We start from the raw sequence: 11,532 nt of genomic DNA, 5'->3' as shown, positions 1-11,532 counted from the left end.
GGTGCTTTGCTGCAGGAGGGACTGGTGCATTTCACAAAATAGATGGCATCGTGAGGGAGTAAAATTGTGCGGATATATTGAAGCAACATCTCAAGGCATCAGTCAGCAAGTTAAAGCTTGGTCGCAAATGGGTCTTCCAAATGGACAATGACCCCAAGCATACTTCCAAAGTTGTGGCAAAATGGCTTAAGGACAACAAAGTCAAGGTATTGGAGTGGCCATCACAAGGCCCTGACCTCTATCCTGTAGAAGATTTTGGGGCAGAACTGAAAAAGCATGTACGAGCCTACAAACCTGACTCAGTTACACCAGGTCTGTCAGGAGGAATGGACCAAAATTCACCCAACTCATTGTGGGAAGCTTGTGGCAATGCTACCAAATACTAATTGAGTGGATGTAAACTTCAGACCCACTGGGAATGTGATGAAAGAAATAAAAGCACTCTACAATTATTCTTACGTCTCACATTCTTAAAATAAAGTGGTGATCCTAACTGACCTAAGACAGGGAATTTTTACTCTGATTAATTGTCAGGAATTGTGAAAAACTGAGTTTAAATGTAGTTGGCTAAGGTGTATGTAAACTTCCGACTTCAACTGTACATTTGGGCAAGATATCTCTCATCGTAATCGGCCTGAGCTCAGTCCCCGCATCCTAGCCTTAAGTAATACTGCCGAAGGCAGCCCAGACTCGAGCCACATGACTCTCAGCCTGAATCGGCCCAGATCCACTGTGCTAGCTGTGTTTTACAATTACATATTTTTGAAGCTTGCATTCAATTGCCACCCACTGTTGCATACAACAAGCTTCCATTCCCTGTCACAAGGGGATTTATTGGTGATTTAAGGTTAAATCATCAACCATGTTAATTTGGCACTTAGTATTTTTAATTTTTTTTACCTCTTCATGGGAAAACTATTTTTTTTTTATGAAGGTGAACATGTGCTCTTTATGACAACATTAAAATTAGGTGACATATACAGTACCAGTCATAAGTTTGGACACCTACTCATTCACAGGTTTTTCTTTCTTTTTTTACTATTTTCTACATTGTAGAATAATAGTGAAGACATCAAAACTATGAAATAACACATATGGAATCATGTAGTAATCAAAAAAAGTGTTATCTAAATATATTTTAGATTTTTTAAAGTAGCCAGCCACACTTTACCTTGATGACAGCTTTGCACACTATTGGCATTCTCTCAACCAGCTTCATGAGGCAGACACCTGGAATGCATTTCAATTGCCTTGTTAAAAGTTAATTTGTGGAATTTCTTTCCACACTTGTTTCATTCATTCTTGCCCAGCAACATTTCAAGAGAACTCATCTCTTCCCCAGATGGCAATGGAATAAAGAGGGCACATTTTAAACAGCAGCCACTCATTAAATACAAATTACCTTTAAGTCTTAACAGTTGCTTCTCATGTTAAATATCAAACGTTGCCTCCATACCCCCAACTGGAATTCCACAGTCTTCCATATAAACAAATAAAACCAAAACCAACTGGGGAAATAGAAATATCCTGTGCCACTTAAACTCAATTAGAAACAGCCTCATTTAGTTAGTTGTCTTTCCATCAACAAGTGTTAACAGCTTGCATTATGCAGCCAAAAACCTCAGTTGTGAGGTCTGTTTTTATTAATTAGACCTGTATGTCTAAGCGTATGTGAGTATGTCCTTGTAAATTCAATGTGACTGTGTGTATCATCAAGCCCTTGGTATGGTAAGGAATAAGCTAAACTGGGCGGAATAATGGCAGGCTGATGAGGAAAAACTGCTGAGAGAATGTAAACCAGCCTAAATGTGTAGGATTAGAGGGATTACGCCATCTACACGCAGCACATGCAGGAACAAAAATAAGCACACATGCTCCATTCTCCATTATATATATATATATTTAATTTTATTGTACTAACAGAAAATTAGACCATTTAACAAGATAATGTAAAACATTCCCTGTCTGACAAAGGTGGCCAGGACAGGAACGTGTAAAAGAGGGACGGAGGGGGGACAAAGAGATGCATGCTGGGATGTCAAGATTCTTCCTGTAGAAGCCTCGTAACGCCACCTGTGGAATAGAAAGGCCAGAGCAGTTAGAAGGATACGACCTGAATAGGCTGCGTTTGATCACAAAACTCCTAATTCGTTGCTTGTTTTTACAAGAAAGTTATGGTAATTAGGCCTATCTATATTTCAATGTTTATTAACCCTTCTCCTACAATGTCCGTCCCTGCGGAAATATATGTTTTTTTGTTGTTGCATGGGCTGCATCTCAATCCACCACATCCGCCGATATCACCCTTCCGCATCTGCGGCAAAAGGTGGCAGTGCTAGACTGGTCAGACCATGAGACGTCCCAAAAAACGGTCTTCTCATGAAAAAGTCTAAAGCGTCCAAACGGTTTGGCCTACAAACTATTATGAGAATTCCCATGAACACGATGGTATTCTCCATTTTGCTCTAAGACCCCCACAAGCATCACTGGACTCTTCTGAAGTCGGTTCAGCCAACTTCTGTCTGTAGTGTCTGAAGTTTGGGTTACACACTAATCTCTCACGAACACGTACATATCAGTTGTTTTGTTCTAGGACGCCCACCACCCCCACAATACTTGTATGAAGGTCCCCTGTACCAGTTTAAAAAAATGAATTTAAGTATATATGGAGATGGGTTAAATAAATATAAATACAAATAGCTTCCTGATCTTTGTTATATCTCAGATATAGGACAGACACTTCAGAACAATGTATTTTGTTTTATTTGGGACAATCTGTTCTTCCATGTAGTGCTGTTTGAATGTCTGTTCTTCCAAAAGTGCTGTTTGAATGAATGCTTACGAGCCTGCTGCTGCCTGCCACCGCTCAGTCAGACTCCTCTATCAAATCGTAGACTTAATTATAACATAATAACACACAGAAATACGAGCCTTAGGTCATTAATATGGTAAAATCCGGAAGGTATCGTTTCGAAAACAAAACGTTTATTCTTTCAGTGAAATATAGAACAGTTTATTTTTTAAATTTATTTTACCTTTATTTAACTAGGCAAGTCAGTTAAGAACAAATTCTTATTTTCAATGACGGCCTAGGAACAGTGGGTTAACTGCCTGTTCAGGGGCAGAACGACAGATTTGTCAGCTCGGGGATTTGAACTTACAACCTTTCGGTTATTAGTCCAACACTCTAACCACTAGGCTACCCTGCCGCAACCTTCCGTATGGCATACATAAGTCTAAATATTCCTGTTAACATTGAAGGTTGTGCAATGTATGGTATAATTCTGGCAAATTAGTTTGCAACGAGCCAGGGCCCAAACTGTTGCATATACCCTGACTCTGCGCGCAATGAACGCAAGAGAAGTGACACAATTTCCCAAGTTTAATATTGCCTGCTAACCTGGATTTCTTTTAGCTAAATACGCAGGTTTAAAAAATATATACTTCTGTGTATTGATTTTAAGAAAGGCATTAGTGCAACGATTGTGCTTTTTTCGCAAATGTGCTTTTGTTAAATAATCCCCCGTTTGGCGAAGTTGGCTGTCTTTGTTAAGAAGAAATAGTCTTCACAGTTCGCAACGAGCCAGGTGGCCCAAACTGCTGCATATACCCTGACTCTGCTTGCACATTAATGCAAGAGAAGTGACACAATTTCCCTAGTTAAAATAAAATCATGTTAGCAGGCAATATTAACTAAATATGCAGGTTTAAAAATATATACTTGTGTATTGATTTTAAGAAAGGCGTTGATGTTTATGGTTAGGTACACATTGGTGCAACGACAATGCTTTTTTTGCGAATGCGCTTGTTAAAATCACCCATTCGGCAAAGTAGGCTATGATTCAATGATAAATTAACAGGCACCGCATCGATTATATGCAACGCAGGACAAGCTAGATAAACTAGTAATATCATCAACCATGTGTAGTTAACTAGTGATTATGTTAAGATTGTTTTTTATAAGATACGTTTAATGCTAGCTAGCACCTTACCTTGGCTCCTTGCTGCACTCGCATAACAGGTTGTCAGCCTGTCACGCAGTCTCCTCATGGAATGCAATGTAATTAGCCATAATCGGTGTCCAAAAAACGATTACCGATTGTTATGAAAACTTGAAATCGGCCCAAATTAAATTGGCTATTCCGATTAATCAGTCGACCTCTAATCAACATATGCATATCTGTATTCCCAGTCAAGTGAAATCCATAGATTAGGGCCTAATGAATTTATTTCAATTGACTGATTTCCTTATTATGAACTGTAACGCAGTAAAATCTTTGAAATGTTTGCATGTTGCGTTTATATTTTGTTCAGATTTGTTCTCCTTTCTTTTCCTTAAATTATGCTTTTCAATATGATAATTTAAAGATTTTCATTATGACAATTAATTAAGATAACCACTGTGGTGTGTATTTCAAATCCTCTTACATGCAGAGCAGGAGCATTTCTAATCCCAAAAGGCATGACACTATCTAAATCCCCTAATTGTATTTTTTTTTTTTTACATGTTGTACAAGCCTTCATGGGAATTCATTGGGACCAAGACAAACATAAGTGTGCCGATGGCCAAAACGGACAAAACAATCTATCTCGCCTCACTCTTTGCTGTGCAATTACTGCCATTACAGATGGAGGGTTTGCCCTCGAGGAAAATGGCAGTATTGTTTACATTCCATATGCACCGATGGGTGCGAGCCAGGTTAGGCATGGTAACAAAAACCTAAAGACCTGCACTGTACCATTACCGCTAGCTCTGTACCAGCGATGGGGCAGAGCCACTCTGTCTGAGACTGCCTCACTGCTCTGTATAGCAAATTACAAGGTAATATTAAATATTCAGGCAAAAGAAAGTTTGAGGGGAAGAATGGTCACTGTATGTACCTGTAGGCTACAGATCCAATGGGGTTGCGGTTCTAAAATATTTTTAGCAATGGACGCATCTACAGCTTTTGGTCAACAAGACCGGTTTCTAACCAGCACCCACTCTTTCAGAGAGAACCCATTACGAATTACCTGCGAACCATCAATGGATCCAGATCCATCATTTGATAAACACTGGTGTAAAACACATACATACCTTTTACGCGGAGGGCGTTCACTCATCGATGTACTCAAAGGACTCAGGGGCCTCTGGCTCCTGTTCCTCCTCCTCGATCTTTGGGCCGTGGGCAGAGACGGACTCCACCAGCTCCTCATCTTCCTCACTGGTGTCTTTCATTATGATGATGCCACCAGTGTGCAGCTAAAGACAGACAGGGGACATGGACCAATGGCCTGAGCAACTGTAGGCTGTTTGACCAATGACGACCGTCTTTTTGATCTCAAGGGCGGTGTCGTGCTGTGTTAACACACAACACCTTGTCTGCCTCCCCGACTGATCAGTACACCCCATCAAACACCACCCACCTGCCCCACAATAATCTCAACTCAAAAGAACACACTGCACCTCATACTGTTTAAATCTCACCCACTCTCCACTGTCAACACTGACTAGCAGGCTTATGCAATAATTGGACACATTTGACAAGGTTTCACCGAAAGCTCATGTCTACGTAAATCTCTGAAGCCGAGAAGTGAGAGAGGATCTCTCAAAACGATCCACAGACGAGGGGATGGATAACAGTGAAGGGATTTATCGTGGCTGCAAGAAACAGGTATTTTTTCAGTCTCTCGGTCTGCCTGTGAGGATTTTGAGGAGATGGTTGCCTCAGTCATACACAGCTATCAAATTGCCATCGCAGTGGTTGTACTGTACATCAAGCAGCTTTGTTATCACTGTGCATCAGTGTTATAGATATGTTTGTTTAAGATATGATGCGTTTCAGGTCCACACTAAAGCGTCTGGCATGGTGAGCAATGCACAGGCTTGATTCTAACGCCTACATTATCACTGGGCAGCTAAGCTAACACTAAACTACTTACAGACCACACTACAAGGTCTTTGGAACAGTGCCCTGATTGCCTTCTATGGAACAGGTGAAATTAAATAGTCACGATATGGAGGGACATTCTGTGGGAGAAACACCCTGACCCCGCAACAATAGATTAAGAAACAATACTCCCAAGTGGTGCAATGGTCTAAGGCACTGCATCTCAGTGCAAGAGGCATCATTACAGTCCCTGGTTCGAAACCAGGCTGCATCACATCCGGCCGTGATTGGGAGTCCTATAGGGTGGTGCACAATTGGCCCAGCCAATAGGTAGGCCGTCATTGTAAATAAGAATTTGTTCTTGACTGACTTGCCTAGCTAAATAAAGGTTACATTTTTAAAAATGCCTCTCAAGGTTGCATACAAAAAACAAAATGTTTTAGAAGATTGACGAGAGCAAAGAGGCACCTGTGTCACATGATATGACCCATGATGATTGGTCTTAGCTCGACTTGTGTTGATTTTACACGTAACCAGACAATGCTCCTTGTTATAGGAGTGGGATTACGTTAAGTGTGCGGGTGACTGCATAATGCATATATCTCATTTTATTTATTGTGGAAACCTGTCAACACTTTGCGCGGGGCCAGAGTTCAGTGGTTTAATGCCGGCAACGTTAAGACTCAGTGAGTGATGATAGGGGTCAGATATACGGTCCAAAACCAAACAACCAGGGGTTATAATCCCAGACTGAATAGAAATAAAAGATGGCTGATAAAAAGACAGCTTCATTGCTGGACCCAGAGACACACTTAAAAAAAAAAAAAACGCAAACACACACCAACAGTACGTACCGGTTTGAAGGGCTGGTAGCGGCACGTCTCGGGCATGTTGAGCACTTTGAGCTGGGCGGGCATCACTCTGGCTGGGTTTTCCATCAGCTGGAAGTTGGGCTCTGGCTCCTTCTTCTTCTCTTTTGCTTTCTCCTCATCTTTCTTCTCCTTCTCAGCCTCCTGTACCTCCTGAGAGTCCAACAAACCCAAACAATGCAAACAAAGCGTTTTCCCCCCTTCTTCCTGAGGAAAACCCATGACTCAGTGACTACAAAATGCATTGGATGATACAATAGATGTCAATGAGCGTAACCCCGAAATAAAGTGGGCTTTTCATGTCACACGTTTCCCGACAACCGAAAAGTTTCAACTCTGGAAGATGTGTTGATTTTGAGATGTATGATACATACACCTTATCTGTTGCACTTGGTGGACAGTGATTTGTTAGGCTATTTGCAGCGCCCCACGCAAGACAATATCACTGTTCGGCTATCCAAACAATACAACAAACTCCCCCTCTATAAGACACTGTGTCAGGTCGGAGTTATTGAATGGTACAAGGTCCTGTGAGGGGAGCGACATGAAAATTAAGTTCCAATTACAAGCTTCTTTGGCCTGCCTTTTTTTTAGGGGTTTTACTTTCCGTTTCTCTGAAATGGACACACTTTCTTTTGGTCAAGTTAGTGTGGCAGAGGTGGGAAAACTATTGTTATCCATCAATAATGATCAGCCACCAGGTATAGACAACCTTGATGACAGCTGTATTGCTACCCCTATTTGCTATATATTTAACCAAAATCTAAAGGAGTGTGTCCACAGGTGTGGAAGGAAGCTAAAGTAATTTCACTGCCCCAAAAAAACAGCAAAGCACCTGTTGCTGGCTCTAACAGCCACCCTATCAGTTTGCTGTCTGTTCTTAGTAAACTGATGGAGAGAATTGTGTTTGACCAAACAAAATGCTATGTTTCAGAGAACAACTACTGACTTTCAACATGCATATAGATAAGGGCATTCAACTTGTACTGCATTGACTAAGATGACAGATGATTGGTTGAAATAAATGGATAATAAGATGATAGCTGGAGTTGTATTGTTAGATTTCAGGGTAGCCTTTAATAATATTGGCTTTACATCACCTGCCATCACATGGTTGGAGAGTGTTCGTCAATTGAAGTTCTTCGAATATCAGATATGTACAGCACTCTTAATTTTTTACAAATGATTTGCCACTGGTCTTACGCAAAGCTAGAATGAATCCACACAACATGTCAGCACCTACAGACAGTGAGCTCACTGAAATTCTAAATAATGAGTTAGTCAGTATCAGCATAGGTGATTAACAATAACTTGGTGTTAAATACATATAAAACTAAAAGCATTGTAAACTCAGCAAAAAACAGAAATGTCCTCTCACTGTGAGATGTTACCCCACTCTTTCACCAAAGCACCTGCAAGTTCCTGGACATTTCAGGGGGGGAATGGCCCTAGCCCTCACCCTCCGATTCAAGGTCCCAGACGTGCTCAATGTGATTGAGATCTTCGCTGGCCATGGCAGAACACTGACATTCCTGTCTTGCAGGAAATCACGCACAAAACAAGCAGTATGGCTGGTGGCATTGTCATGCTGGAGGGTCATGTCCGGATGAGCCTGCAGGAAAGGTATCACATGAGGGAGGAGGATGTCTTCCCTGTAACGCACAGCGTGGAGATTGCCTGCAATGACAAACAGGCTAAGTCCGATGACGCTGTGACAAACTGCACCAGACCATGAAGGACCCTCCACCTCCAAATCGATCCCGCTCCAGAGTACAGGCCTCGGTGTAACTCTCATTCCTTCAACGATAAACGCGAATCTGACAATCATCCCTGGTGAGACAAAACTGAGACTTGTCAGTGAAGAGCTCTTTTTGCCAGTCCTATCTGGTCCAGCGTCGGTGGGTTTGTGCCCATAGGCAACGTTGTTGCCGGTGATGTCTGGTGAGGACCTGCCTTACAACATGCCTACAAGCCCTCAGTCCAGCCTCTCTCAGCCTATTGCAGACAGTCTGAGCACTGATGGAGGGATTGTGCGTTCCTGATGTAACTCGGGCAGTTGTTGCCATCCTGTACCTGTCCCGCAGGTGTGATGTTCAGATGTACCGATCCTGTGCAGGTGGTGTTACACGTGGTCTTCCACTGCGAGGACGATCAGCTGTCCGTCCCATCCCCCTGTAGCTCTGTCTTAGGCGTCTCACAGTACGGACATTGCAATTTATTGCCCTGGCCACATCTGCAGTCCTCATGCCTCCTTGCACCATGCCTAAGGCACGTTCACGCAGATGAGCAGGGACCCTGCGCATCTTCCGTTTGGTGTTTTTCAGAGTTAGTAGAAAGGTCTCTTTAGTGTCCTAAGTTTTCATAACTGTGACCTTAATGGCCTACCGTCTGTAAGCTGTTAGTGTCTTAACAACCGTTCCACAGGTGCATGTTCATTATCATTGATGGTTCATTGAAGAAGCATGGGAAACAGTGTTTAAATCCTTTACATTGAAGATCTGTGAAGTTAGTTGGAATTTTACAAATTATCTTTGAAAGACAGGGTCCTCAAAAAGGGATGTTTCTTTTTTTGCTGAGTTTTTATTTGTTTCAAAATATTCTCCAAGACCTAAACCTCAACTGGAGTTGTGCATAGGGCTGTTGCGGTGACCGTATTACCCCCACACCTGCTTTCATGAGTCATGTAGGCAGTCAAATTCCACGTGACCGCTTAGTCACGGCAAATAGGCTTCTCCATGCTCTGATGCTGCTGATGGTCATTAGTAGCCTACCAAACTTGCTAACTGCCTGGTACTCAGCACTCTATTGTCCCTCTAATCACTCTGACATCAATGCAAATGTAATCGAAAATCTAATCAAACACTTCATGAGAACCCATGAGCTCATGTTTCGCAACATTTCTATAGGCTATGCAATTGTGAGAGAAAACAGAGTGATGGACAATAAAAAAATTAAAAAGAGGATCCCAACAGCTTTCTATATGCTAGGCCTAATATATTTATTTCTCAACTTTCCTAATATTAAGCACATTGCTTATCTTTACAACAGGAGTATAGCCTACCTGGCTGGCATGAAAATGAACTATAGGAAAGCGTCCTCCATTACCTATTTAAGTGCATAGATAACATGCATTTTTTCCCACTGCCCCTGTTTCGAGACAGGTCCATTCTAAATCAAAACAAATTTCACACATATTATTTAGTATATGTAAAGACAATATTAAATCAACAATAGTCTGATGGGTGACAATATTAGCCTATCACGTCATGTGAATGATATATTATCACTTGTGAATGACGCCCACCATAAGGCAAGAAACAAAGCCTATTTCTTTTTACTTTTTCAAATCATAGTCACAAACCTCGTGTAACCTAGCCCATAGGCCTATATATGTTTTTGATAAAGTGGCCAAATAACTTAAAATGTAGCACATTTATCCGCTTTTTCAAGGGGTGTAGAACCTAACTGGCATACATATAAGCAGCACGTGAGTTTCAAGTTTGGTGAAGATAATTTTCACCGCAAAAATGCAGCTTTATAGTAAAAGCATTACATGCATAGTGGCATTTGGCCACTTTTGATAAGTGTTTTCCCGTTAATGGAACATTCGTGCTTATAGCCTACTGCCATGTGCGCAATAATGTGAAGAAATAGCCTAATAGTTTATCAACATTTACAGCTGAACATTCTGCATCAGCCACATTGCGTAAAAAAGTTTTTGTTGATGCTAGTAGTAATTATCGCATCCCACAACTGTCCCAGGCTATGTTTGTAATATTTATTTCTCAAACAGAATAGGTCAAATTTGTACTATGGGGGATAGTAGATTGACAAAGGCTAGTGCTTTTGCTGTTCGTTAGGCCTACTCATCTTGTTGGCCGACGAAAAGTAAATGTGGACAGTTCTTCCTATATCTTCAATATGCACCTCGGAAATAGGTAAGGATGCACGCAGTTGCATCCCCGATTTGTCTGTCTTCACCTGTAGCCTGTGAGAAAGACCCAATCACATAATGGAGAGCCAAGTGAGTGAGAGGTGCTTCTGAGCACGCAGCACTCGGGGAGTAGGTCACAACGCAGCACTCGGGGAGTAGGTCACAACGCAGCACTCGGGGAGTAGGTCACAACGCAGCACTCGGGGAGTAGGTCACAACGCAGCACTCGGGGAGTAGGTCACAACGCAGCACTCGGGGAGTAGGTCACAACGCAGCACTCGGGGAGTAGGTCACAACGCAGCACTCGGGGAGTAGGTCACAACGCAGCACTCGGGGAGTAGGTCACAACGCAGCACTCGGGGAGTAGGTCACAACGCAGCACTTGGGGAGTAGGTCACAACGCAGCACTTGGGGAGTAGGTCACAACGGCCACTGGCCGCAAAAGGCATGATTTTTTTTAGGATGCATTAAGGCCACACAAAGGGGATGCCATCGAGAAATTAGAGGCATTATCAAGTGCTTGTCAAATTGTGAATGAGAGACTAAGCTCCTGTCTCAGCCTCCAGTATTTATTCTGAAATAGTTTGTGTGTCGGGGGGCTAGGGTCAGTCTATTATATCTGGAGTATTTCTCCTGTCTTATCCGGTGTCCTGTGTGAATTTAAGTATGCTCCCTCTAATTCTCTCTCTCTTTTGCTTTCTCCTGCTCTCTCTCTTCTCTCGGGGGACCTGAGCCCTAGGACCATGCCTCAGGACTACCTGGCCTGATGACTCCTTGCTGTCCGCAGTCCACCTGGTCATGCTGCTGCTAAAGTTTCAATTGTTCTGCCTGCGGCTATGGAACCCTGACCTGTTCACTG

General features: G+C 42.3%; 1 protein-coding gene across 1 annotated transcript in view; it reads right to left on the bottom strand.

Moving 5' to 3' along the window:
• Positions 1-1,882: 1,882 nt before the first annotated feature.
• LOC109902257 (26S proteasome non-ATPase regulatory subunit 1-like) overlaps positions 1,883-11,532 on the bottom strand; it is a 114,359-nt gene continuing 104,709 nt past the window's right edge. Inside the window, exons 23-25 of the mRNA XM_020498473.2 lie at positions 6,725-6,892; positions 5,078-5,242; positions 1,883-2,073 (exon numbers count right to left, since the gene is read on the bottom strand). Of these exons, the coding sequence (XP_020354062.1) occupies positions 5,096-5,242; positions 6,725-6,892 (315 nt within the window). The 3' untranslated portion in view covers positions 1,883-2,073; positions 5,078-5,095. The remainder of the gene's footprint in view (positions 2,074-5,077; positions 5,243-6,724; positions 6,893-11,532) is intronic.

Source organism: Oncorhynchus kisutch, linkage group LG13 (assembly GCF_002021735.2).
Source record: "Oncorhynchus kisutch isolate 150728-3 linkage group LG13, Okis_V2, whole genome shotgun sequence".
Taxonomy (NCBI): Eukaryota; Metazoa; Chordata; class Actinopteri; order Salmoniformes; family Salmonidae; genus Oncorhynchus; species Oncorhynchus kisutch.
This window is presented reverse-complemented; position numbering and strand designations above follow the sequence as displayed.